Source organism: Oncorhynchus mykiss, chromosome 18, assembly GCF_013265735.2.
Source record: "Oncorhynchus mykiss isolate Arlee chromosome 18, USDA_OmykA_1.1, whole genome shotgun sequence".
Taxonomy (NCBI): domain Eukaryota; kingdom Metazoa; phylum Chordata; class Actinopteri; order Salmoniformes; family Salmonidae; genus Oncorhynchus; species Oncorhynchus mykiss.
In genome coordinates, this window is record NC_048582.1 from 58,926,543 (window position 1) to 58,953,461 (window position 26,919).

The 26,919-nt window shown below is 41.0% G+C and overlaps 1 protein-coding gene and 1 non-coding gene across 8 annotated transcripts; one reads left to right on the forward strand and one right to left on the reverse strand.

Moving 5' to 3' along the window:
- Positions 1-7,725: 7,725 nt before the first annotated feature.
- ago2 (argonaute RISC catalytic component 2) lies at positions 7,726-25,950 on the reverse strand. 7 transcript variants are annotated; one of them, XM_021572624.2, is made up of 20 exons: positions 25,166-25,950; positions 23,852-23,899; positions 22,675-22,861; positions 22,431-22,551; positions 20,693-20,874; positions 20,198-20,334; positions 19,708-19,860; positions 19,391-19,478; positions 18,997-19,144; positions 18,205-18,324; positions 17,400-17,522; positions 16,458-16,594; positions 16,059-16,243; positions 14,827-14,986; positions 14,235-14,325; positions 13,650-13,856; positions 13,149-13,283; positions 12,940-13,041; positions 11,445-11,644; positions 7,726-11,251 (listed from the first exon to the last, which is right to left on the reverse strand). In XM_021572624.2, the coding sequence occupies exons 1-20, from the start codon at positions 25,188-25,190 to the stop codon at positions 11,143-11,145; spliced, it is 2,658 nt and encodes an 885-aa protein (XP_021428299.1). In that variant the 5' UTR covers positions 25,191-25,950; the 3' UTR covers positions 7,726-11,142. The 7 variants fall into 7 exon arrangements, with proteins under 7 accessions (XP_021428299.1, XP_021428303.1, XP_021428302.1 ...); XM_021572628.2 differs by having other exon boundaries at positions 13,662-13,856; positions 16,458-16,591; positions 19,726-19,860; positions 22,675-22,870; XM_021572627.2 differs by having other exon boundaries at positions 19,726-19,860; positions 22,675-22,870.
- Positions 18,719-18,792, forward strand: trnaa-ugc. The gene has a single exon. It is a non-coding gene; the product is annotated as a tRNA-Ala (tRNA).
- Positions 25,951-26,919: the final 969 nt, after the last annotated feature.

Genomic DNA, 26,919 nt, shown 5'->3' on the forward strand with positions numbered 1-26,919 from the left:
CATTTCGCAAGGTATATATTAATTTGTACATGTTCACCACCCATTTCGTATGATATGTTACGAAATCCAGCTAGGTGGCTAACGTTACCTAGACTAGCAGTTAGGTTTAAGGTTAGCTAAAATGGTTTGGGTTAGCTAACATGTTAAGTAGTTGCAAAGCAGCGAACAATTAGTTGAAAAGTAGCTAATGAACAAAAATAGTCCATGATCCGATTTGAACTCTCAACCTTTGGGTTTCTAGACGTTCGTGTTATAGGCTCACCCACCCAACATGTGTTTGCCTTGAGTAACCATCTGCCTTATGTAAGAATATCCCGGATTTACGTTTACTCTGTTACGTCTAGTCTGACACCAGGCCGAAGAACAAGAAAAGCACCATGAATTTGTCGAATACCAACAGACTGCGATTTTGTAGTGTAATTTTGCTTGTAAAATTGGTCATTTTACTTACCTGGTTTACTTACCTAAATTTGTCCTTTTACTTACCTGGTTTATGTGGTACTGCCAGCTGTAATTTTAGATGCCAACTAATAAATAATTTGTCCTCCATATCTTCTGAAAGTTGACTTAATACGATATATATTGTGCGCAGGTTGTGTCCTGCAGATGACATGGACTCAAGTAGAATACATGGGAAAAAGTCGTCCCCAAATTCAAGTTTGTCAGTTGATTGTATACCCCAAAAGACTTCTAAATCAAGCAGTGTCAATATTCCGTAGCATATGTGTTTTAGGAAATCGGCAGTCTACTTCCATTCTATTGGGCTTGAACGGCACAATCAAATATAGGTGGTGCACATGCAACAGTCGGATCCATTTCGAGGAAGGAAAAAAAATAACACTGCTAGGTGTAGACTACTGTACTTGTGGGAGCAGTATAAAAACCAAATAGACTTTATGGCTGAAATAAAAAAGTATAGCACCTCATTTATACAAGTACTAAATCATATTGGGATTTATGGACACCATCTGTGTGTGTTTAGGGAGTGCTGTTTTGGCAGTAAAATAGAAAGGACTGCAAGAGGTGTATTTGGAAAAGTCTAGCACTGACATAAGTAAATAGGAATGGCAAAAACAGCTAAAGATGGACAGTGTTATTTCATTGGGAACATGTGGTTCATGAAGCCAAAAATGTGTCATACTAAATAATTAAATTGCAGAATCTATAATGTCCACCTACAAGCACCATAACCAGTTATTCATACATACATCAAGGCACAAGATTAAACCATTCACATTTCAACCAAATCTTTATATACATAGTAAGAGACAACAAATTAAGAAACTTGATATTTTTATGAATTAATGCAATTTACAGTCAAGCCAGAGTTAACTATATTAAATGAAACATTCACATTTTCTATCAGGGCTTTACAGCATCTCTCGTGTTTGTAATCATAATTGTTAACAAAAAAAGTAATAGAAATCAAAACTGACACTTTTGACAACGAGGAGCTGCTAGCAGTGGATCGAACCAATAAACCAGCACCAAAAAGATCTCTCCATGATAGATATGACAGCAAATTCAGTTTTAGCATGTGGTAGAGAAAACTCTGAAAATCTAAAATCACACACGAGGGAGGTTTGAGTTCACTGTACTGTGCAGGACTGCCTTTGCAAAAAGCATTTGGTCACTTTGCTCCTCAATGGCTTTACGTTGACATTTAAAGAAAAAAATCCTTGATGGGCTAAAACAGAAATGGATAGTGTTTACTGTGAAAAGTCAAGACATAAGGAAGTGTAGGGCTTTGCAAAAATATTTAAATTGTTAATTCAAGGATGATTGTCATAAAAATATTTTTAAAAAAGAGTAACAGGACAAATTAAAATCAGGTGACTGCATCTTCAGGGCACTTACATTCATAGGAGGTAGATATGTGGCAATGGCGCATGCATGACATGGTTTCTCAAGGTGTGGATTCTAGTGCATCATTTTGTACTTTTAAGGCCAAATATACTAGAAGGTACCCCATTTGAAGTCCTAAGGCCATCTTAAGACAAAGGTGTGGGAGAATAAGATAGGGAGGACAAACAGATACAGCCCTCTCATGGCAATACCGGAGTCAACGGTCACGTCGAACAGTATGGAGTCGCCATAGTTTTGTTGATGGAAAATTACATGAATTCCTGACTGAAACCATTTTTTTGGGGTTCTTTGGACACTCACAGCATCCTAACAAGCAAAACATGGAAAGTATGTGGCTACAATTTAGAATGATGATAAATGTATTTAAGAAAAGTACATACATGACACAATCTCACACAACCATTTATTTTGGCTTCAGGTTCAGAAAATAACATTTAAATGTTTGACAGTGAACTGGTTTTGCATGGCATATGCACAGCCTTGTGACAATCAAACCTCCCAAAGGGGAAATTTACATTTTATTGGACAATATGAAGACAAAATAAAAAATGAGAAAAGTCAATGCAGCATTTGTCAGGCTTATGAGGTACTTTGGGAATATATATATAGTTATATCTTTACCTTTTTAGAAAAGCTCTTCAGTCATATTATTCATGTTGATAGCATAAAATACCTTGTTTTATACATTTTTCTGTCTGCCCAGCCTTAAGCGGGCATTTTTTTAAACTGCTGTGAAAGTGCAAAACACAAATACTGATCACTCTATGCAGCGTCTTCACTCAAGGTTGCATGATAATGTGGAAATTATTTTGTGGTGCTGTAATTCAAATATGGGTGAGCAACTCAAATAGGATTGGTGGAAAATACATCTCTAAAAAGGCACACCATAAAAACATGTGATTTTTCAGATCAGATGACAATGACACGAGAATTGGAATTTAATTTCCATACCTTTGTTGTACCTTTCCATTGGGCTATCAGATTATCTTAAGTGACTGAAATATGCCAGTAGGCAACATCTGTATGTCAATGTACAAAACATTGAGGAAAGTGTAGTTCAAATGTATTCACTTCGTAGAATGTAGCATGCACAAATACATATTAGCCTTATCTAAAACATTACAAATGTGGATAATTAATAGTTTGATAGTTATTTTCCTTTTTCTGGGTGTAAGAACAGAATAAAACTGGTAAAGGGCAACAACAAAATGAAATAAGCCTTGGCGGTTTTATTGCGGTACTGGATAAAATCACTTAAAGATACAGATTGTGTCAGACCCTTAGTAAGCTTTAACTGTGGACCATTTGTTTTCTAAGCTACAAGTACATTCCATTTATCAGACATCCATCTCTTAAAGGCTGAATGAAAGACGCCACCGAGTCTGAGGCCTGCTGTAGTTGACTCTAGATCACAAGGCAGGGTTCATGTAGCTCACTAGGTGAGACTTGCATTACACCTAGTCAAGCAAATCACAACCGTAGCTTGGACTTCAGTAGTTATTGCTCTGCATACATCATCCCATTGACAAGCCTCCATCTGCAGCCCATTATTTAGATGTAATACTACCAAAAACTTATAGCAGGAATAGTAAGTGATTAGATGGACAAATAAATAGCCATTCGATTGGCACGTCAATATATCATCCAGTCATGACTACAGCTTATTGCTACGCGAACTCCTCCCAACTCAGTTTCTGCTAGCTAAGCGTTCATTGGTTATTTTTGTTATCACTACAGTTGTAAAAAAAAAATAAAGAGGACTCGCATGCATATATAATAACATTGAGACTTGAACTGCAATTACAAAATTTGGTCCTTTGAACTTTGTTTTTGTATGTAAAGTTAATCTGTAATACATTTTTGGGATGTAAAATAATGTCTATCTAATACACAGTATTGGCTTATGTTGTTTGGTCACTACAATTGATTTTTGTCTTCGTCATAAATTAGGGATAAACACTAGCACCCGAGACCGTTTTGAGGTAGTTTACTAAGTTGGTATATAAAAAGCCAAGTCATTCTGAAGCCCTCAATTCTTTCAGAAGGATATAACACGTCCATGTCAGTCCTGCATGTTAAATGCACATATATGGCATTAGTTTGGTGAAGCGCTATGAAGGCTCTGTTCTCTTTTTAAATAGGATCATAGGGGGTCAAGCTTGGCATAACGACAATCCTGGCCTAGTGCTTGTAATCAGCTCAACCGAAGAACACTAGAAAACAATCGTGCCGTTTACTCAAGGGGGAGAGAAGACTGAGATATGGGACGCTCATCACAGCAGGACATGCTGAAGCCATGGCACTGAGACAGCATCACATCATGTTAGAGATCATAAGCATCTTAAAAACTTGGACATTTACAGACATTCCAAGGTGTCAACACAAAATTAAAATGTTGGATTAGTTGCCTGAGACAGCATTAGTCATTTTCCATAAAACTATCTAGTGTGTACTGTAGTGGAATATCAGAACCAAGACGAGCATAAGCCAAAAATCACACACACACAGGAAAAAGATTAAACGGACCGATCTTTGCACCAGTGTGACACTATGTAGCAAAACTGTTTTATTTTATAGAAGTCTAAATGTTCCCGTGATAGCTTTCAAATGTAACTCAGAAATCAACTTTTAAATGATAACATTTAGCTTTCTGATGAACAAGATGTATGAGACTATAATCAGTTTCTTACTCATGTCTATTCAATGTGACGACAGAAGGGGAATTCATTATTTGACAATATGTGATGTTAGCCTATGCTAAGGTACTTAGGAAAACAAAGACTGAAGTTGGACTTTATCCCACTTTCAGGAGCCAATCAGTTTAAGGTTTGTGGACTGAAGCTAATGAGCATGCATAAAAAAAAGTTATGATACAAGCATAAATTACAGGTGGATACAACTTAATATTACAAATACACTGGCCATAAGTACATTCATTGTTACATTTGAGTTAAGAAAATAAGTTACTCTACTAAACAGGGATGTTATTTTAAATGTAGACCTTCAAGGGAAGATGGGTAAAGGAGAGCGGCCTTTCTGTACACACATCTGATTTTATATATTTTTTGTTTGCCCACAGTATAAAATAGTTTGAACACAGATAGCACCCGTTTTGTAATTTACGTTGTTTACTTTCACTTTCCTCTGTAATACAGGAGCCATTACCTTAGCTGGATAGGATAGAAAAGCCAGCCTATACTACTACTACTCAGCCCATCTAGACAATGTTTTGCCCAAATCAAAGCTATACAAGTGAAAACTACTACAGGGTAAAGCTAAGCAATGGAGAAGCTAAACCATCTCAAATACCTTTGAAAATGTCACGCAAACACACTCCAACGACTCAAATAAGCATGATAAAGATAAATATTGGATCTATTGTCATTTTATGTATAAGACAGACTATTATTATTATTATTCATAACCTTTAGTTATCGATATTTGTTCTCCACAAATACTCAGACCGACAGTACAAAATCAGGTGGCAAATGCTCAACATCGATTTAATCATAAATATTGATAATACAAAAGACCTTCTGATAGGACTTGGAGTCTCAGCCTTATATGAAGAGCACCTTTTCCTGCAAGGGCTTGGGACTAGAATGTAAAGCTACTGTTCAGTTCCAATGATCTATTAACATGATATGCCTTCTAATACAAGAAAACACCCCCATCAACATAGGTGTTATTCACGGCCCACGATGCATATGCATGTCTTGATTTCATGCACTAATTACTAACTTGAGATAGTCTGTGCATGATTTTAATGTTATTTTGTACAAGACCAAATACACATTCCATCTACGGATGACTTCCCTATGGCAACTGTATCTCACCTGCGTACATTCCTGATTTGACTGACAGACTAAATCGTTTAAAGCTGGGTGGTTCCAGCCCTGAATGCTGATTGGCTGAAAGCCACAGTATATCAGACCGTATACCATGGGTGTGCCAACAATTTATTTTTACTGCTCTAATTATGTTGGTTTTAAATGTAACCTGTAACTAGGCAAGTCAGTTAATGTCAAATTCTTATTAACAATGACGGCCTACTAGGGAACAGTGGGTTAACTGCCTTGTCCAAGGGCAGACAACAGATTTTTACCTTGTCAGCTCGGGGATTCGATCCAGCAACCTTTCGGGTTACTGGCCCAACGCTCTAACCACCTGCCGCCCCTTGGTAACCAGTAGCAATAAGGCACCTCGGGGTTTGTGGTATATGGCCAATATACCTTGGCTAAGAGCTGTGTCCAGGCACTCCGCAATGCATTGCGCCTAAGAACAGCCCTTAGCTGTGGTTTATTGGCCGTATACCACAAACCCCCAAGGTGCCTTTATGCTTAAATATAGCAAGGTGTTCTCCGATCAAAAAAGGTGTGCAGTCAACTCCTACATACGGATATGCTACTAATTCTGCCACATTCTTTGATGCCTCTGACTTCTCTAATTCTGGCAACCACAACAACGCAGGTAATACACATTTAACCAACAACTTGCTGGACCCTTTTTCCACACACACACTACTTTGGCATCAGACTATAGCTACACATTTACACAACCAATAAGATATACAATCAGAACGTTCCAACTACCAGACGTCTACCCATCATCCTAATACATGGTAAGATAAATGTCAGTTGACTATTGTTTTGCATATGGTTTTCCCCTCACAACCTTTTCATGGCCATAGAAATACAAAAGCTCAATAGAATAAATGATGAATAGCGCCCTCTTCTGGGAGGAGATTCAATGACAACCCAGTGGCAGTTATCTGACGATGACGTTAAAAAGGCATTATTTTCAGTGAATCCCCACCACATGCTGGCTGGGAGAAACCCTCTCGACAAACAGGCCTAGGTGTAAACATCTGAATGTCTGGCTTAGTGTGCCATCACTAGCACAGAGGCTTCTGCCTAAATACACAGACTTGAAATCACTGGCCACTTTATTAAAGTTTACATATGTTGCATTACTCATCTCATTTGTGTATACTGTATCATAGTCTATGCCGCTGACATTGCTCGTCTGTATATGTATACATTCTTAACCCCGTTCCTTACTTAGATGTGTGTATTGGGTATACGTTGGGAAATGGTTAGATATTACTGCACTGTTGGAGCTAGAAACAAGCATTTCCTACAACATCAGCTAAACACGTGTATGTGACCAATACAATTTGATTGTGTGTAATCTGGGACCAGTTGTCAATGCAATGACTTGGTATGGTCTCAGACAAACTAGCCTGGTATTGAGACTCATGATGCATCATATCACCAGCTGATCTGGTCTCATTTTCTCTCAGACAATAAACTAGTGACTATACTACAGCTCCAAAAGGGGTTTTATTTTAGTGCAAAATAACATCAAATGTTTTGGATATTTTCAGGAAAAGCAAAGCTGTACAGGTCTGGTATAATCCAAGGTGCTGTGTATAAGTAACTTAAAACACATAAGCCGTAACAAGACCACATCTCCCAAGAAACAAGTTTAGGGTGAACAAAAAGGCGAGGCAGACTTCGGGGAGGGAAAACGGATGAAAAAAGGTAGTATGAAAAGTTGCGCTTTAGCCATTTTGAAAGGAGAATGTTCACAAGTCAATGGACAAGCAAACATGCTGTTTTGACCAGTGCACCCTACAACAAGTCATGCTTGATTAGTTAACACAGCAACAACAACTTATGTTATCAACCATGTCTACTTGAACTGTATTAACTAAAACCTGCCATCTGTTGGGTTGACTGTAGCAAATATGAATCAAATGTGAGACAACAATGAGGGGAGCTAAGACGACGCATTCCAAAAACAACATTTCATTCAATGAACCCAATTAAAGCAACATGGGAGATGCCTTTCTATGTACCCCATGTGTATCTATGGGAGCAGAGCAGTACATGTCTATGTACCCCATGTGTATCTATGGGAGCAGAGCAGTACATGTCTATGTACCCCATGTGTATCTATGGGAGCAGAGCAGTACATGTCTATGTACCCCATGTGTATCTATGGGAGCAGAGCAGTACATGTCTATGTACCCCATGTGTATCTATGGGAGCAGAGCAGTACATGTCTATGTACCCCATGTGTATCTATGGGAGCAGAGCAGTACATGTCTATGTACCCCATGTGTATCTATGGGAGCAGAGCAGTACATGTCTATGTACCCCATGTGTATCTATGGGAACAGTACATGTCTATGTACCCCATGTGTATCTATGGGAGCAGAGCAGTACATGTCTATGTACCCCATGTGTATCTATGGGAGCAGAGCAGTACATGTCTATGTACCCCATGTGTATCTATGGGAGCAGAGCAGTACATGTTTATGTACCCCATGTGTATCTATGGGAGCAGAGCAGTACATGTCTATGTACCCCATGTGTATCTATGGGAGCAGAGCAGTACATGTCTATGTACCCCATGTGTATCTATGGGAACAGTACATGTTGCATATTCAAAAGTATTAAGCAAATAGCTAAAAAGAAAAATGTCAATGAACAATACTAATCATCAAATTGTGGGTGAGCAGCTAAATTGTTAGCCTTGGCTTTACCAACATGTTTACAACGCAGTCTGTTAGGCAACTCCATCTATCTCCAAAGATATGCAATGAGGTGCTAAACATTAATGCATTGGCGCAGAAAACAATTAAAATAAAAAGCTTGTTACGATCAAATAATTTGCTCTCAAATCACTTTGTTTGTTTGTTTTGGAAACATCTTGAACAAGATTTAAGATCCCACACAAGAACTGTGAAACTATGACTACAGAACGCAGGTTCACTGACTGTCATACATGACAACCAGATATAATATCCTGTGTAATTATGAAGAAATGACCATCAGTGTGACGTTACCATAACACTTGAACAGGTAACAAGAGGTAGAACACACAGCCATTTCAACACAATTGCACATAATGTATGTCCGGGTCTCCTGCTTGGCTTGACCAATCAATGGAATCTATGTTCACTACTATCAAAAATGCATTAAATTTACAAAATCACAAGACCAGCAAAGAAAAAGGAAAAAAACCAAGTAAATATCAAGTACTTGATTTCTAAGAATGCTCCACAAACAGTCAGTCGGACTTCGGATGACTTAAGGTAAATGAGAAATGTCATTAAGGTAGAGAGAGAAAAAAAAAGTATTCAAAACCACTTCAGCGTCTATTACCATACTTATGGCAAGTGAAGAGCATCTTGGACAAGTCCATTGAGATTTAAGGTGACATTAGTGAAAGAGAAAGTCGAGCACCTGGAATTAAAAATGGTCTCTTGTGCTTCAGTTTCTTTAGGACATGAATTTTGTATAAAATGTGTAATCTTGTTTGGCTAAGAAGAGTGATGTGTGTTCTACAAAGTATATACCGAATTTTTTGTGCTATCAAATATACAATACAACCCCCCATACCATTACAAAGGTCTAGGGAAGAAGCACTACAAATGCTATTAAAACACACCAAGCAACAAAAAACTACTACTCTACAAATGTCCTAAATTCATATTTGGGAAAGGTCACTGCTAAAATCTCTTGGTTAAAAACAATGCATAGTTAGAAAAGAGCGAGATAAAAGCCAGCCAATCTAAGCTATATGAAAAACCCCTGCTGAAATGTCATTACTAAGGAGAACAGAAAAGGGAAATAAAACATTTTGGAAGGCATTACCATTTCTTCATGCAAGCTCTGCATAAACTTTTTTTTACAAATATTTTTTTGTCGTTTTAATATTCTTTATAACTACATACCGGACAATCGTTTTTAAATTCCTTCTATCATTTTAGCATTCTCTTCTAAAAGCGTATTCAAAATATACCTTATATCCCATGAGGCTATGATACAAAGCCCACAATTAAACTACTTGCCTAAAAAAAAAAAGAGAAAAAAAGTACAACTTTGCTCGACTAGTAGAATAGCATAATTGCTCCCTTTTTTTTAAAGAGGAATAACAAAGAGAAAATATCTAGCAGTCTCAGGAATCTTTTCTCCCCCAATAGAACCCCACCCCATCTTCAGTCCAGTACCTACACGTGTGACATTGACATCACAGGCTTCACTCTACTATACCGATTCATACATCAACTGTACTACAAGATGACAGCATTACAACTACACCCCCCCCCCAGTCAGGAGAAAACCATTTCACTGCCATAAAACCATAAAGAAAACTAGATAGGGTTAACAATATCCAAATGCTTAAACGAACGTGTAAGTGATCTACGCACAAATTCGTAAAATAGATTGCATGAAAATAAGGGGGACACTAAAACGAGACAGATTTCATTTCAAGAGACTTGACCCCCCCAATGTAGATGTCTTCACATGTAATGTGGCTCAGAGAACACAAAAGGTGTCTGTTGGGAACCAGTCCCATTCTATTAGTAAATCTATTCGCTGGCCACACTGGCCATAGATTGAAAAAACAACCCAGTCCAAGTAAAAGGCAAGACAGCAAAAATTGCTGTCGTTACAATTTCATATTATTAATTTGTATAAGTCTTGATAAAAAATAAGTGTTAACAGTTTCAAAGTCTAATGAAAATCTAATACAAAAATTACTTGCTTAACGGTCATCAGATGCAGCATAAAAACGTGTTGGTCACCAGTGTTGGAGGACAAATACTCTTGAGGCTGGTACTGTATCCAAGCCTGTTAAATTCATAGTACATACAAATGAAAAGATAAGATGTTAAGTACTTGTGTACTTAAGTCCTGGTCAGTGCACTTTGCTTTGATTGGCTGATAAATAAAGTTGTGAAGAGTAAGAATGATTATAAACCAATCGGACCGTTCTCGTCTTTGATATCCCCACCTCCTTTCAACCCTGGAGACCCCTTCAGAAAACTGTATAGTGTCTAAACGCCACCAAAGTGTGATGATACCGCCCCTTAGTTTGATACAAGTATTTCCAACTGTCAGTGTAAAGAAAAGTAATACAAATCTCTCCCCCACATTTACAAATACAAACAAATGTACAACATGTAAAATAAAGGAGTCCACTCCACCACAACCCATTTCACATAGTACTCCTAATAACGACCAGGGTTAGGCCAGGAAGGGGGGGAGAAAGAGGTTTTGTATGCATGTTTGAAAATAATTGTGGACATTGGAGAAAAAAAACCTCCCTAATTTGTTTGGTATCATTCCCCCTTACTGGCAGGGAGAGACAAGACGACAAACCCACTTAACGCCCACACCTGATACAGTAAGGGGGTTAGGTGGGAGGAGAGAAGGCTTCTTCCCTGTTGGGTCTGTCTCACCAATGCCCGCCCCCGGTGCTTCAGGCGAAGTACATAGTGCGCAGTGTGTCCTGGTGGATCTGAACTGCCTTGGCCAAAGCCTGCTGGTCACGCCCATTGCTCTGTCCCGACGTGTGACTGCCCTCCGCACTAGAATGATTACAATGGGAAGAGCTTGAATTATTCAGTCCCAATTTTTTTTTTTTTAATTCTCCTTCATCACTTCCTGGTAATCACTAACCTGTCACAGTTTGAATGGTACAGCGATACGATGGAAATAAGGAAGTATTTTGAATAGGTTATCAGAACAGGGCCATGGTCAACATCAGACCTGGTCTCTTACCTGTCATGCTCCTTATCCACCAGGTGGTAACGGGCACGGAATGCCACCAGGTGGGCGTAGTAGGCTGGTGCTGGGATGGACACGGAGCGGGTGCAGCGCACATAGGTGTGGCACAGCTGGTAGGTTAGCACCTGCAGCTCGTCCGAGGTGAAATGGTTGTCGTCCCACAGCACGTGGTAATGGGACGGTCGGCTGGTCCCCTGGGGAAAGGTATTACCATTATTAAATCATGTTTAGTGGTAATGCATGTCATTTAGCTCTACTACAACCAAAGTATAACAGCCTATAAATGTTAAACATCCCAATTCTAAAAACATTTAGAGCAGTGAAACTACATCTAGGTCTCAGAAGCACATAAACTCAGCAAAAAAAAGAAACGTCCTCACTGTCAACTGCGTTTATTTTCAGCAAACTTAATTAACACGTGTAGATATGTGTGAACATAAGATTCAACAACTGAGACAAACTGAACAAGTTCCACAGACATGTGACTAACAGAAATTAAATAGTTTGTCCCTGAAAAAGGGGGGGATCAACAAAAAAAATAACAGATAATGCAGCTGGTGGCCACACCAGATACTAAGTACTGCAGTGCATCTCCTCCTCATGGACTGCACCAGATTTACCAGTTCTTGCTGTAGATGTTACCCCACTCTTCCACCAAAGCACCTGCAAGTTCCCAGACATTTCTGGGGGGAATGGCCCTAGCCCTCACCCTCCAATCCAACAGGTCCCAGACGTGCTTAATGGGATTGAGATCCGGGCTCTTTGCTGGCCAAGGCAGACCACTGAGGATGTCTTCCCTGTAACGCACAGCGTTGAGATTGCCTGCAAGGACAAGCTCAGTCCGATGATGCTGTGACACACTGCCCCAGACCATGACGGACCCTCCACCTTCAAATTAATCCCGCTCCAAAGTACAGGCCTCGGTGTAACGCCCATGCCTTCAACGATAAACACGAATCCAACCATCACCCCTGGTGAGACCAAATCGCAACTCATCAGTGAAGAGCACTTTTCGCCAGGCCTGTCTGGTCCAACGACGGTGGGTTTGTGCTCATACCTCCTTACAGCATGTCTAAGGCACGTTCACGCAGATGAGCAGGGACCCTGGGCATCTTTCTTTGTGTTTTTCCAGAGTCAGTAGAAAGGCCGTTTTAGTGTCCTAAGTTCTTAACTGTGACGTTAATTGCCTACCGTCTATAAGCTGTTAGTGTCTTAACGACCGTTCCACAGGTGCATGTTCATTAATTGTTTATGGTTCATTGAACAAGCATGGTGTTTACAGTGAAGATCTGTGAAGTTAATTTGATTTTTACAAATTATCTTTGAAAGACAGGGTCCTGAAAAAGGGATGTTTCTTTTTTTGCTGAGTTTAGTATTAGTAAAGCTGGAGGTAGGCTCTCTTCCAGAATAGTCCCTTCTCCACTTGCTAGCTCTACGGTGTCCTGGGTTGTGTCAGAAATTGTACCCTAGCCATTTGGCTGGTCCCTACCTGAATGCCAGCGTGGCTACACAGGTAGAAGTCAAACTCCGATGGGTGAGTGATTTTGGTGTCCACTGTGGTGCCTGCAGGGATGTTGCCACTCTTACCAACCTGAACAAAACACATTAGGAATCATATAATATCACAATGTAGGCATTTCATAGAAGTTTCTTTTACAGTAATAATAGTGGCCAGTATGAATTGGAGAGATGTCGAACCCTCTCGTTTCTGTCCATGCAGAACAGTCGAGTGTGGTGTCTCTTCTGCACCACCACGAAGGTGATACCGGGCTGGTAGTCCTTCTCCAGTTTGATGCAGGCCTCACGGATTGCCAGTAACTCATGTTGGAGCACCTGGATAAAACCCAAAACGACAGCTACAGTTTAAAAACAGTAACTCCCACACGTCACAATACAAATCAGGGGGGAAATGATAGAGAGGGCAATTCAGAATTGGAACGGTTACTAATAGAAACAGAAACACAGCTGGGATAAAAAAAAGAAACCTTTTAACTTTCTTTTTGGTTAAAAAGTTTTAAATCTGAAATACCTGATATGATCTCAGTAAAACAAAGACTAGGCATTCAGAAGTAAATTGGAACAGTAACCAATAGAAACAGAGAGAAAAAAAAAAAATAGCAGAAAATCCTTTACTCACAACCAGTACAGTACAATTACAGATCATGCAATTGAATTGAAATCCTATTTCCTCAAGTCTACCTCAAGTCTAACCTGGTTGAACTGGCCCTCAGATATGCCGTCGCGGTAGTAGATGATCCGGGTGGGCTTGAAGCGGGTGGACTTATAGAACTGGATGAGCAGCTCTCTGACCATTGTGGCCAGGTCCTGGATGATGTCCTGGCGATGCTGCTGCACCCGCACCGTGGCACAGTAGCGGCTGGGGTGGGCGTCCATGCTCCCCACCACCTAGAAAAGAGGAACAGGGATGTGATCAGGACAATATACAAACATTCACATCAGGATTTTCACTAGAGGGATAGGTCAGATGGAGATGGATAGGTCAGATGGAGATGGATAGGTCAGATGGAGATGGATAGGTCAGATGGAGTCATGTAGGGATTCATCAGGAGGAAGCGCAGAGCACTTCAGAGCACAGAGCACATTTATTTTTTGGCTGCAGAGCACAGAGCACATTTATTTTTTGGCTGTTTTGAAAGTCATTTCAGATGTTGGACACCACGGTAGACTATTGCACCTGGTTCTGTGGGTAAAATAAACTACTGTAGTCTATTGAGACTACAGTCCCTAGTAGGTCCTGTGGAGCGTCTGCTCTGTCTGACTTACTGCAGCGATGGAGGGTTTCTTCCCATCTCCAGCAGGAGGGTGAGTGACATCAGCACCCAGGAAGATGACTGGCTGCTGGAACACCAGGGGCCTGGGAAGAAAAGATTAACCAGAGCCATCATCACAGAGAAGACGAAGGTCGAAAGCCATGCGCCCTCCGAAACCCAACCAAGCCGCACTGCTTCTTAACAGCGCGCATCCAACCTGGAAGCCAGCCGTACGTACCAATGTGTCGGAGGAAACACTGTGCACCTGGCGACCTGGTTAGCGTGCACTGCGCCCAGGAGTCGCTAGTGCGCGATGAGACATGGATATCCCTACCGGCCAAACCCTCCCTAACCCGGACGACGCTAGGCCAATTGTGCGTCGCCCCACGGACCTCCCGGTCGCGGCCAGCTGTGACAGAGCCTGGGCGCGAACCCAGATTCTCTGGTGGCACAGCTAGCACTGCGATGCAGTGCCCTAGACCACTACACCACCAGGGAGGCCCAGGTTTATACATTTTAACCGAATGCAGAGTACAATACTGTTAGACATTGACAGTAAACCAGCAAGTATTCATAGCGATGACAATGAGAGGTTCTGCACTGACCTGCCCTGTGGGAGGAGGATGTTGTTGACCCCGCCCAGCTTGACGTTGATCTTCAGGCAGAGGTTAGAGAGGGTCTGGGGAGTGGTTTTCTGAACATTCTTGACCTGGACACACTGGGTGGCCATGCCCAGCACCGTGTCACCAACACGCTTCACCTCAGCTAGCCCACAGAGAAGCAGGGGAGGGAGGGAGAAAGGCTATGTCAGCACAACAGGAGAGATATACAGCTAGTTTGTGTTTTGCAATGAATTCTGAATTGGTTTATGAATGCACTAATTGAAGTCACTTTGGATAAGAGTGTCTGCTAAATGACTAAGATGTCAAAGTGTAAGGTAGAAAGATCATGTGAAATTTGCTTTCATACAGTTGAACATATAATCCACTAAATAATCCAGAACAGCATATAGAGCACAGCACTAACTAAACCAATAGGATTTAGAGGCAGAGTTATAAACAGGGACATTCATTAACTTAGGAATATACTGAACAAAAATATACAACACAACATGAGAAGTTTTGGCCCATGTCTCATGAGCTGAAATGATCCAAGAACAAAAAAGCTTGATCCCAGAACAAAAAGCTTATTTATCTCAAATTTTGGCCACAAATATTTTTACATCTCTGTTAATGATAATTTCTCCTTTGCCTAGATAATCCATCCACCTGACAGGTGTGGTATATCAATGTGATTAAACATGATCCTTACACAGGTGCAGCTTGTGCTGGGGACAATAGAATGCCATTAAAATGTGCAGTTGTGTCACGTAACAATGCCAGATGTCTCAAGTTGAGGGAGCATGCCATTGGCATGTTGACTGCAGGAATGTCCACCTGAGCTGTTGCCAGATAACTTCATGTGTATCTCTCTACCATAAGCCACCTCCGTTGTTTTTGAGAATTTGTCAGTACGTCCTCACAACCGCAGACCATGTGTGTGTGGGGGGGGACGACAATGAGCGTTTTGCTGATGTCAACATTGTGAACAAAGTGCCCCATGGTGGTAGTGGGGTTATGGTATGGGCAAGCATTAACTATAGACAATGAACACAATTGCATTTTAGAGATGCATTTTTTTTTTAAGGTATCTGTGACCAACATGTGCAAATCTGTATTCCCAGTCATGTGAAATCCATAGATTAGGGCCTAATTAATTTCAATTGACTGATTTCCTCATATGAACTGTACCGTGAAAATTGTTGCGTTTATATTTTTGTACAGTATAGTTTCCTCACCATAGACGGGTGTCTTTCCAGGCAGGATGACCACCACCAGCTGCAGGCCCTGGTAGGTGTACTTCAGGTGTTTGAACATGGGCTCCACGCTGTCCGCCCCCTGAGCGTACTTACAGAAACAGGGTTGGCCCTGGATGGGCATCCCCGCGTCGCGAGAGATCTTACGCAGCTGGTCTGTGAACGCCCTGAGAGAGAAACAGGTTAGAAGGTACAAAAACACAAGTGTCCTCTAACTCTTTATTGGATTCCAAAAATATTGTGTAGATTGAAATCATTAGCAGGCTAACACAGAAGTTTCAGAAATTGAAAAATACTTTAACTTAAAAAAAACATCCCCCCCCCCCCCCCCCACAATGGTTATTGAGGCTCCTAAGGGCTCCTGGTAGCAGCAGTTCTTACTTAAGCAGGAGTTCAGTACACTGTCTCTGTGGGGCGAAGCAGGCGATGGCCCACACCTTGATCTCTATGCCAGTGTGGAACTGCTTGTTCCTCATGTCCCACACTCCCTGGATGGGAGTTGCTATTGCTTTATTCTGCTTGAGTAAAAGGAAGAAGAGATAAGGGTCAGAGACAAATAGTTGTCTGAATGGGACAAATTAATCCGGGTGTACACTACATGAGTCAAAATCCAAACATTGCTGAGCCTTGCATTAAACAACTGGCATTCCTGTAGTTTTTGTTTGTGTTGCCAACATAGTGGTGCAATACTAAGCGATGTGGCACAGACTGAGGTCACCCTGCAAGACTTCACTTGGTCGGTGAGGATTTGATATCACGCCGTCTCGCCAAAACAATGTGATTAGATTAAACGTGCTGTGGCTCAAAGCAGCCTCAAACTTTTTGAGTCAGACATTCACACTTGCCATACAGAGTTGAAATGTCTCTAGTCATCATTTGAATTTAAATAACATTGCTTGTGCACTTCAGAGCTGTAACTGACACTTTGGCTAAAGGCAAGACTCATACTAGCGGTAGTCACATTAAATATGCGTTGGTGACACACCCTGAGTAGGCAAAGATATGGGGATGTCGTCGCTGGGGCAGCTAAAAATCAGGGCCAAAATTGGGTTGTGTACACCGGGCTTAAATGGGATGTTTCACATTAGAAGGCTGATTCAAAATACAAGTGACGTAACTTAGTTATTTGGAGTGATCTAAGTTTCCATAATATACGTAAAGAACTGTTGTTCATCAGTGCAGTTTTTATAATGCCAGGTTTTTGCCATAGCACTACACACCTGATTAAAAGCTTGGTGATTAGTTGATCATTTGAATCAGTTGTGTTCTTGTTAGTACAAAGACCAGGATTAACCCAACCCATCTTAAATAAGAGAAACCTACCCGCCCTCCATAGAGTATGGATGGGGCCTGGAGGACTCTGCCGTTCACCTCGGTCATCTCATCCCTCACCATCACCCCAAACTCACGCACGTAAGGATCATTGTTAAAGTTGGCACTTCTCATCTGAAAAGAGAGAAAAAGGTTTAGTGGTAATAATACAGTGTGTTTATATACAGTTGTGGAGAAAGTACTCAAATAGAAAATGACTCATGTAAAAGTCATCCAGTAAAATACTACTTGAGTAAAAGCCTAAAAGTATTTGGTTTTAAATATACCTAAGTATCAAAAGTAAATGGAATTGCTAAAATCCACAATTTATTTTTTTTACATTTATTGGCGGATAGCTAGGGGCACACCAACACTCAGACATAATTTACAAATGAAGCACGTGTTTAGTGAGTCCTCCAGTTCAGAGGCAGTAGATGACAAAGGATCTTCTCTTGATAAGTGTGTGAATTGGACCGTTTTCCTGTCAAAGTGTGAGTACTTTTGGGTGTCAGGGAAAATGTATGGAGTATTTTCTTTAGGAATGTAGTGAAGTAAAAGTCTGCAAAAATATAATAAATAATGAAGTGCTTTTACATCACTGTTTATATATACACACACACACACACACACACACACATTAGGACTTTGGAAAGACAGCCCAAATGAAAACATTCACATATGGTCAGGCCATCAATAGTTAAATCACAGCCGTTCAGAGTCAATGTACATCCTAATAGATCATTTCAAGTTCATAAAAGTAGCTTTCAAGACACACTGTGCTTGAGTTCTCTCTCCCAAGTCAGTTAAGTCTCTTTACCAGTTTGCTGATCTCTTCCTGACGGTCAGGTGCCGATCGGGCTGTGGCACGGATCATAGTGGATGTTTGATTGTCGGTCAGCTTCTTGATGCACCGCTGGCCAGCCACTATGTTACAGACCTAGACACATACATTACAACACAACTTTATTACTAACCCCAGGGACACATCACAAAGGCTTCAGCCGGAGAATAGTCTTGCATATGGAGAATGTCAATTGGTTAAGCTAAATCCTCAGTTCTCTCCTTGCCTCCTTTTGAAAAGGGCCAAAGATAATAAAGGAGAGGAAACACATGCGCTTGTATGAAATGAGACTCCTCCACTCACGCGTCAGGCAAATTACATTTATAAATGTGTAAAGTGGTTGAAAATGCATTGAACAAATAGGTTTTCTAGATAAAAGGATGAGAAGCATATAATGTTTAAATGTGTGCATGTCTTTTCTCCTAGGAAAAAACAGCTGATTCAAAGGAAGTGTGGCAGGTTTTAAAACACTTGAGCTACCTGACACGATGTCCCGTGTGGCTCAGTTGGTAGAGCATGGCGCTTGCAACGCCAGGGTCGTGGGTTCGATTCTCACGGGGGACCAATACGAAAACATACACACTCACTACTGTAAGTTGCTCTGGATAAGAGGGTCTGCTAAATTACTAAAGCATACTCTTGTGCATCGTCTGTCGAAGTAATGGTAAAACAGGGATTCTGTAATACCGCCCGGATCCTCATTCTTTGTAACAACTTAAACCCAGCAGTAAACCATCAACAAGTTGTAAGGGGAGACTGCCGACTGACCTCGAGGGGGAGGTAGGTGTGTTTCTGCTCCTGTCCGACCTGTAGACAGGGAAGGTGGGGGTAGCGCAGTATGAGTTTGTACTTGTCTTTGAAGTACTGCGCTACTGTGCATTCTATGGTCTGGCCATTCTCCTGCTGCAGTGGAAACCTGAGGTCAAACAGATGAGCGAACCAAAAATAAATAAAGTTTAAATGGATTTTCAAAGAAATCCAAGACCAAGTGGGGATTTCTGTTTGATTGGGATCTGCTCCTAACCTGCACATTAATGATGTGTAAAACATGTTCATATTAGGTTTGTTTCTATCACATCCCTAAACAAACCAGTCATGTTTACATCACAGGAAACTAAAGGAATTGAGGCTGTTGTGAATATTTTAGGGTGTTCTTTCTTACGTCTGGTGGCTGGCCGGTCTTCTGGTAACATTACATACTCTGTACTTCCGTTTCATCTGACCACAGTGAGTGATCTCAACCTTCAGACCTGAGAATCACAACAAGACAATAGTCAGATTCACATATTCTGTGGACAACAACAGTTTCCTATTTTATCACATTCTACTCTGATTTCAAGTCAGATTAAGATTTTAAGTCAATACACAAAGATACATGCATCATCTATATGTTATAGTACAGAATTTTGGGATATAAGTATTTTCAAATATTTCCACTCAGACAGACAAAACAACCAACCCAACGCAACTATTGATTACCTGGTAATGAATGATTACCTTTGATTTCCTTGGTAAACTTTACTCTCTGGGAGTCGGTTAAGGGTTTCTGTTGTTCTTCGATACTTTTGAAATCCAAAACCTCACACATGAACTCAATCACAGGCTGGGCCTTGTAGAAGGCGGTGGCTGACACTGCAAAAACAAAACACCAAGCACAGCACAGATTCAGGCCTATCCTCCTTCCAGATACATACTGTAACTTGCCATTATGGTAGGTTGCACTCATTTTAGCAGTGGGTTTACACTTTTAGGACCAATGGCATCACCACAAAAGTACAAGCTCCACCCAAATCAGCACTTTAGGGAGAGCTTAATCAACGCCACTTATTTACTGACTGAAACCTACCATGGAATGAGATTCCCAGTACTATCCTCTTTCCAGTCACACACAGAGACATACTCTAGTCTGACACTTTGGCTGTGTTCCAAATGGTACATTCCTTACAGCCATTTGCAGAGTGAAACCTACCGTCAATGTTTAGCATCATCTTCCACAGGGAAGGCCTAACCGATTGGTGGAACCCAAACCAGACCTCCCTGCCCCCGCCCAGGGGGTTGGAGCATCCCTCTGAAGGGGTGAAGAAAGAACGTCCGACGGGGGTGTACCTGTTGGATGAGGGTGGGAGGAAAATGTGATTAATATCTCAACTGAAATTGGCTTTACAAATAGACAAGGAGAGAGGAATTTGCATAACCCACAGGGAGAAATATACTAGAAGTGAATGGGGATTGTAAGGCTTTGGTGGGTACAAAGAAAACTGTTATTTGTGAATTTGTGACCATGTTTGAAGGAAAGATAGAGGGACATATTAGGTGTGTGGACCCATTTACTGGTTTGATCAAGTCCATTTGCACGAGAACATTTGTTTGATAACTATGTATGTGCTGTAACTAAATACCACCATTAAATACCAATATTACATAGCAAAAATATACTGATTGTTCTAAAGGGGAAAACACTGACCTCATAGAGGGCAAATGTCTCATGACCACGTCCAGGGCCTGGATGGTCTCAAAGGGGATGTTTGGCAGTCGTCCCGACAGGGCTTCTTGAAGAGCTTGCAGACTGACGCAGGACACCCACTTTATGGCCACTTTGAAGTTCCGGTCTTTCCCCTCGCCTGGGATGGTCACCTCCAGCTCCACCTGTTTGGGGACACAGGTGTTTTGGTGCGTTTAAAATAGGCTGCATCCGAAAACTCTACAGGAGAAAGTTAGGCCGTCCATCTGTGAGCTGAAGTGCAGCTGGGTTATGCAGCAATACAAATCATCCAACACACAATCATCTCAATATGAAAATGATTCAAAAGCAACAAATTTGAAATGTTGAAATGTTATAGTCAAAGTCCAGACCTAATCCCAATTGAGATGTGGCATAACTTGAAACGAGCATTTCATGCTTGAAAACCCACGAAGGTTGTGGAGTTAAAGCAGTTCTGCATACAAGACTGGGCCAAAATTCCTCCAGTGATGTGAGAGACTGATTAACAACTACAGGAAGCATTTGGCTGGAGTCATTGCAACTAAAGGTGGCACAACCAGTTATTGAGTGTAAGGGGTCCATTCGTTTTTTTACACCGGGGCATTGCGTGTTGCATAACTTTATTTATGAAATAAACATGTAATTGTGTTATTTGTTCACTCAGATTCCCTTTATCTGATATTTAGGTTTCAGTTGAAGATCTGATAACATTCAGTATCAAAAATAGAGAACATCAGGAAGGGGGCAAATACTTTGACGTTACTGTATACCCCAAGACGTGTGAAAAGTAGTCTATACACAAGATAGAAACCAATATTATGGATGTAATTTACACTCAGAGGCCTGTTTATTTAGGTACACCACCAAGTTCACGAAAACGGTTCGCTTCTACAGACAAGTCACGTGGCCGTGGCTTGCTATATAAAGCCAGCAAACAGGCATCCTTTTACTGTACGATTAAATGTTAGAATGGGCAAATCGAGTGACCTAAGCGACTGAGCGTGGTATGATCATTGGTACCAGGTACGCCAGTTTGGGTCGCAGAAGCTGGCCGGGCCCCTTTTTGCGCACTATAGTGTCTGGAGTTTAAAGATGGTGCGACAAACAAAAAAACATCCAGTCAGCAGCAGTCCAGCGGGCGCAAACAGCTAACTGATGAGAGGTTGAAGAATGGCAAGAATCATACAGGCGGGCCACAAACAGACAAATAACGGCACCGTACAACAGTGGAGTGCAGAGCAGCATCTCAAAGCACACAACTCGTCGGTCCTTGTCATGGATGGGCTATTGCAGCAGACAACCACACCGGGTTCTACTCCTATCAGTTAAAAACAAGGAGAAGTGGCTCCAGTTGGCACGCGATAGCCAACACTGGACAATTGAGTGAATAAACATTGCCTGATCCGATGAATCCCGATTCCTGTTACGTTATGCTGATGGCAGAGTCAGGATTTGGCATAAGCAGCATGAATCCATGGCCCCATCCTGCCTGGTGTCAATGGTACAGGCTGGTGGTGTAATGTGTGGGGAATGGTTTCCATGCCCCGAAGAATTTGTACTGTTCTGGAGGCAAAAAGGGGTTCTGGCACAGTACTAGATAGGTTTGCCTAATAATCTGGCCACTGAGTGTACATAATATCACATTGCGTGTAATCACGGCTGTCCCAAAACATAGGGGCCTTCACATAACAGACACCTCTGGTCAGACGGGGAGACGTACTTTTTCCCTGCCTATAGGTAAGGGCATGGCTGTGTAGAGATTCTTCCTCCCGTCATACACTGGCTTTCGATCCCCAAAGATCTGCGTTTTAAAGTGCTGTACCATGTGCTCCACAATTTCCCTGAGAACACAAATGGGGCGTTAGACTTTATCAATACAGTACAAAACGTCATTAACTAGACAATAGCCTACTAGTTATTTCGCTCAGGTGAAAGCCTGTAAACCAATTAAAACGGCTCCATACCGGTTGACCCTTCTGGGGCATTTCTCTGGCTTGATGTCAATGTCGTAGTGGTAGACCTCCAGTTTGGGGATCTCCATCTCAAAGAAGTTGGCCTGCAGTTTGATTGTCCTGCCCATGGTGCCAAAGTCTGGCCGCGAGGGGGGTTTGAACACATACTCTGGCACTGGGGGAGACGGGGGATCTGGATCTGAGGGGTCAGGGGTAGGAAGCAAACAAAGAAACAAGTTAATAACTGCACATACAAAACAGGTTGTTTAGCCTGGTCCCAGAACTTTGAGAAGTTTTACCAACTCCTATGATCATGGTCATGGGTTGGAAAGACAACAAACAGACCTGGGACCAGGCTATATTAGGGTAACTCACAAGATTGTTCTTTCACACTTGAAAGTGAAATATTATTTTCTAGAATGTGAATAGATGCTCAATACATTTTGCTGCCATGCTTGAACTATTTGGTTGGTGAGCCCTGGCCGAGTTTGACTGTTCGTTCGGTCTGGGGCCTTGAGGTCATGGAGGAACATGTTTGAACATACTCCCTTTAGACATCTTATCTCTGTTCTCCAGCTCTTTGAATCCCCATAACTCCCTTTTCACTTTAACAATGCACACTAGCTAGCTATACAGTACAAACTGTCATGTCCAATAAGTCACTGAAGAGAACAAGTGGAATGTCCTTGTGAGTCTTAACGCATGATTAAGACATTGTTAATGTGGCAGGAAAAAATACCAGGAAAGTTTCAGAAAAATGCAGTCTTTCCTTGAGCTGACTTTTCCCGGTGGACATTTGTTCTCTCAGCTAGTTAAGCCTCTATGAAGAGTGAACTATTATAGGATTTCTCTCCATTTCAAATCAGAATGTCTGAATATCTGCTGTAATATTTAGTAGAAGAGGGGATTTCAGGGGTCTGATATTCAGGACATATTGTAAGATGCAAATCTGTTCATTGGAAAATATATGCCTAGTGCTTCAGTGCAGTCTACTGTTCTTTCTTGCTGGTAAACACTTTTCATCCAATTGATTCCTACAATTATACTTGCCGTATTTGAATGGCAGAATCAAGACATTTAAATTACAGCAGTCCGAGGGACAGAAGAAAACAAAATGTATACTGTGGGGTATAGTAGGCTGGCAGTACAAATATAGTGCTAGACTTATACTGGTGTGAAAGAAGCTTACCAGAGCCAATTGACCCCGAGGAGTGAGGTGGTTCAAGCATCTCAGCAGCTAGAGAAGAAGAAAAGGCTGGTCAATTGGCATGTCTCACAATGAGTCAAATGAAGGCTGAATGGATCAAAATGTTGTGTAATATTCTTAGATATTTCTCCTTTTGAAAATGCCCAAAGGAAACCATGTTACGTCATTCTTCATGTACATTTTTATTCCCTATACTTTATTCCTGCATAGTTAGCTAACTATTTCTAAATGCCTTGCTCTCTTATCAGCCTTAGAACAGGGTCATGTACAACTGCTGGGCGATTTTTCTGCTCCCTTATCAACAAGCACACACAAGCAATCTGGAAGTCTGACCACTCCTAAACCACTCATCTTCTTGAAACTTGTCACTATCATTCTCAATAAGTGGAGGGTAGGACATAATCAACCAAAAAATAGTTAGTCAACAGGCATATCAGTGGTGCAATTTTATTTTCTAGCTAATTTTAAATTCACCCAAACTTGCTCCACTTTGAAAAAACTAGGAGGAATGAACAATTATATGCTACTACTAGGATAATCTATTAGCAACTCACTAATAGCTAGTTTCAACTCATTTGCAATTTCAACTCACTAACAATAACTTAGCAAAGGATGCATAACTAAATGATCGATGTTTGCTCAATTCATAGCAAGTTGACTGGTCCCCATAATAGTAACGTTAACTAGTTAAACAAGAGGGTAGAGAATAACTTTTTATCAAACAGCCTCGAAAAGATAACTAGTCACAACAAGCAATGGCTAAAAAGTAGCTAAATAGTGTTAGCTGGTCAGCATGCAAACCAGCTAGCTAACATTTGAAAAGGCTAACAAGCCGCGGTTGGCTAAGGGAAGATGACTAACCTAGCTAGCTAGCAAACAATGTGTCCATCTGAGCTAGCTAACGTTAGCTAGCAAGATGGCTACTTAAGACCAACTACTTGATGGTCGAATTCTTTCTAGAACTAGTTTAAAGTAATTGTTCGCTAATTTGCCCAAATTAATCTTACTTTAGGATTGGACTTGAACAACAAGTTAATCGACTTCCAGCTATCATTAGCCAGGTCAACGTGCATAAGCTAAAAGCTACAGTAACAACAGGCCGGGAAAACCGTGGCAATGATTGCTAACAAGATCTAGCTAACTAGGACGAAATGTTATTCTGAAATTATATTGAGGTTGGCGAACAATGTTACAAAATGAAAACAAACCATCATGTAAATAATTGAAGATACCAACGACATACAAATCAGCACCCTTATAGTTAGCCGTTTTGCTAACTAGCAATGCACAATTTACCTCCAGCAGCTCCACTGGAATACATTTTGTAGTTTTTCAGCGTGCACCGTGGTCGTACGGATACTCCACTTTTCTCCGGTCAAACGTCGCCAAAATACATACGTGAATGGGTACTATATATAAAACAATGTGGGTGGCTCGGTTAGGAAGTGGAAGGATTTAGCCAAAAAGTAAAGAACAACACCATGAGAGCTCTATCATCCTCTGCACGGCCCCATCCCCCTAAATACAAACCCGAGCAATGCCGAGAAGAGCTAGTAATGGATATGTGTGATGTCACACGCACAGCCCGCAATTATCCGCGCGCGCTCTTTCCAAGGCCGTCTTTATTTTACAACTTGTCGAAATCCAGGGGAAGATGGATCAACCAAAATGCATTAAATGTATTTAATTCAAGCCATGTTAACACCGTGCGACAACAAATGAGTTGTAACGTTACCAACCAAATGTACATTTCTGTTTACTCAATTTGACCACTGACGAATGCAATTCACAGGAAGAAGAAACAGCTGTCATTTCCGGGTATGTTGTATTTGGGAAAAAAAGATCACTGATAAACCAATCTCGTGCATTATACAAAATACCTGCAAACTACCATGAAGATCCACAGTCACCGAATGGCTGCCATTTAGTTAAAAAAAACTTATTCAGGAGTTGGTCCCCTGCGTGACGGTTGAGCTAACGTAGGCTATTGCGATTAGCATGAGGTTGTAAGTAACAAGAACATTTCCCAGGACTTCGACATATCAGATTTTGTCAGAAAGCTTAAATTCTTGTTAATCTAACTGCACTGTCCAATTTACAGTAGCTATTACAGTGAAAGAATACCATGCTCTTGTTTGAGGAAAGTGCACAGTTTTGAACATGAAAAGTTATTAATAAACAAATTAGGCACATTTGGGCAGTCTTGATACAAAAGTTTGAACAGAAATACAATGGTTCATTGTATCAGTCTAAAACTTTGCACATACACTGCTGCCATCCAGTGGCCAAAATCTAAATTGTAACTGCACTGGAATAATAAATTATGGCCTTTCTCAAAGATGATGGGACAAAAGAAAATGTAAATGTTTGATTTTTTTCTTTGTATTACCTTTTTCCAGATCTAATGCGTTATATTCTCCTACATTCCTTTCACATTTCCACAAACTTCAGAGTGTTTCCTTTCAAATGGTACCAAGAATATGCATATCCTTTCTTCAGGGCCTGAGCTACAGGCAGTTAGACTTGGGTATGTCATTTTAGTCGAAAATTGGGGGAAAAAGGGGGAAGATCCTTAAGAGGTTTTAATACATTAATTATTCATATTGGATGGATGATTTTGTATTGATGTTTGTAGCTAGTAGGCTGGCCTACTGTACACACAGATTGGCAGGGCAGGTAGGTAGACAAGGAAGGCAGGCTAGGTATGCAAGGTAGGTAAGGCAGCCAGGCAGTTAGGTAGGCAAGCAGGTAGGTACAGTAGGGTGAGTAGATCCAGTAGGTGGATGCGGTAGGTATAGTAGGTCAATACAGTAGGGAAAGTAGGTACAGTAAGTAGATAGATACAGTAGGTAGGTACAGTGGGTAGAGACAGTAGGTGTAGTAAATAAATGAAGTAGGTAGATACAATAGGTACAGTAGATAAATACAGTAGGTACGGCAGGTACATTATTACAGTAGGTAGGTACAGCAGGTACAGTAAGAGAAGTACAGTCGCAGCCAAAAGTTTTGAGAATGACATAAATATTAATTTTCACAAAGTCTGCTGCCTC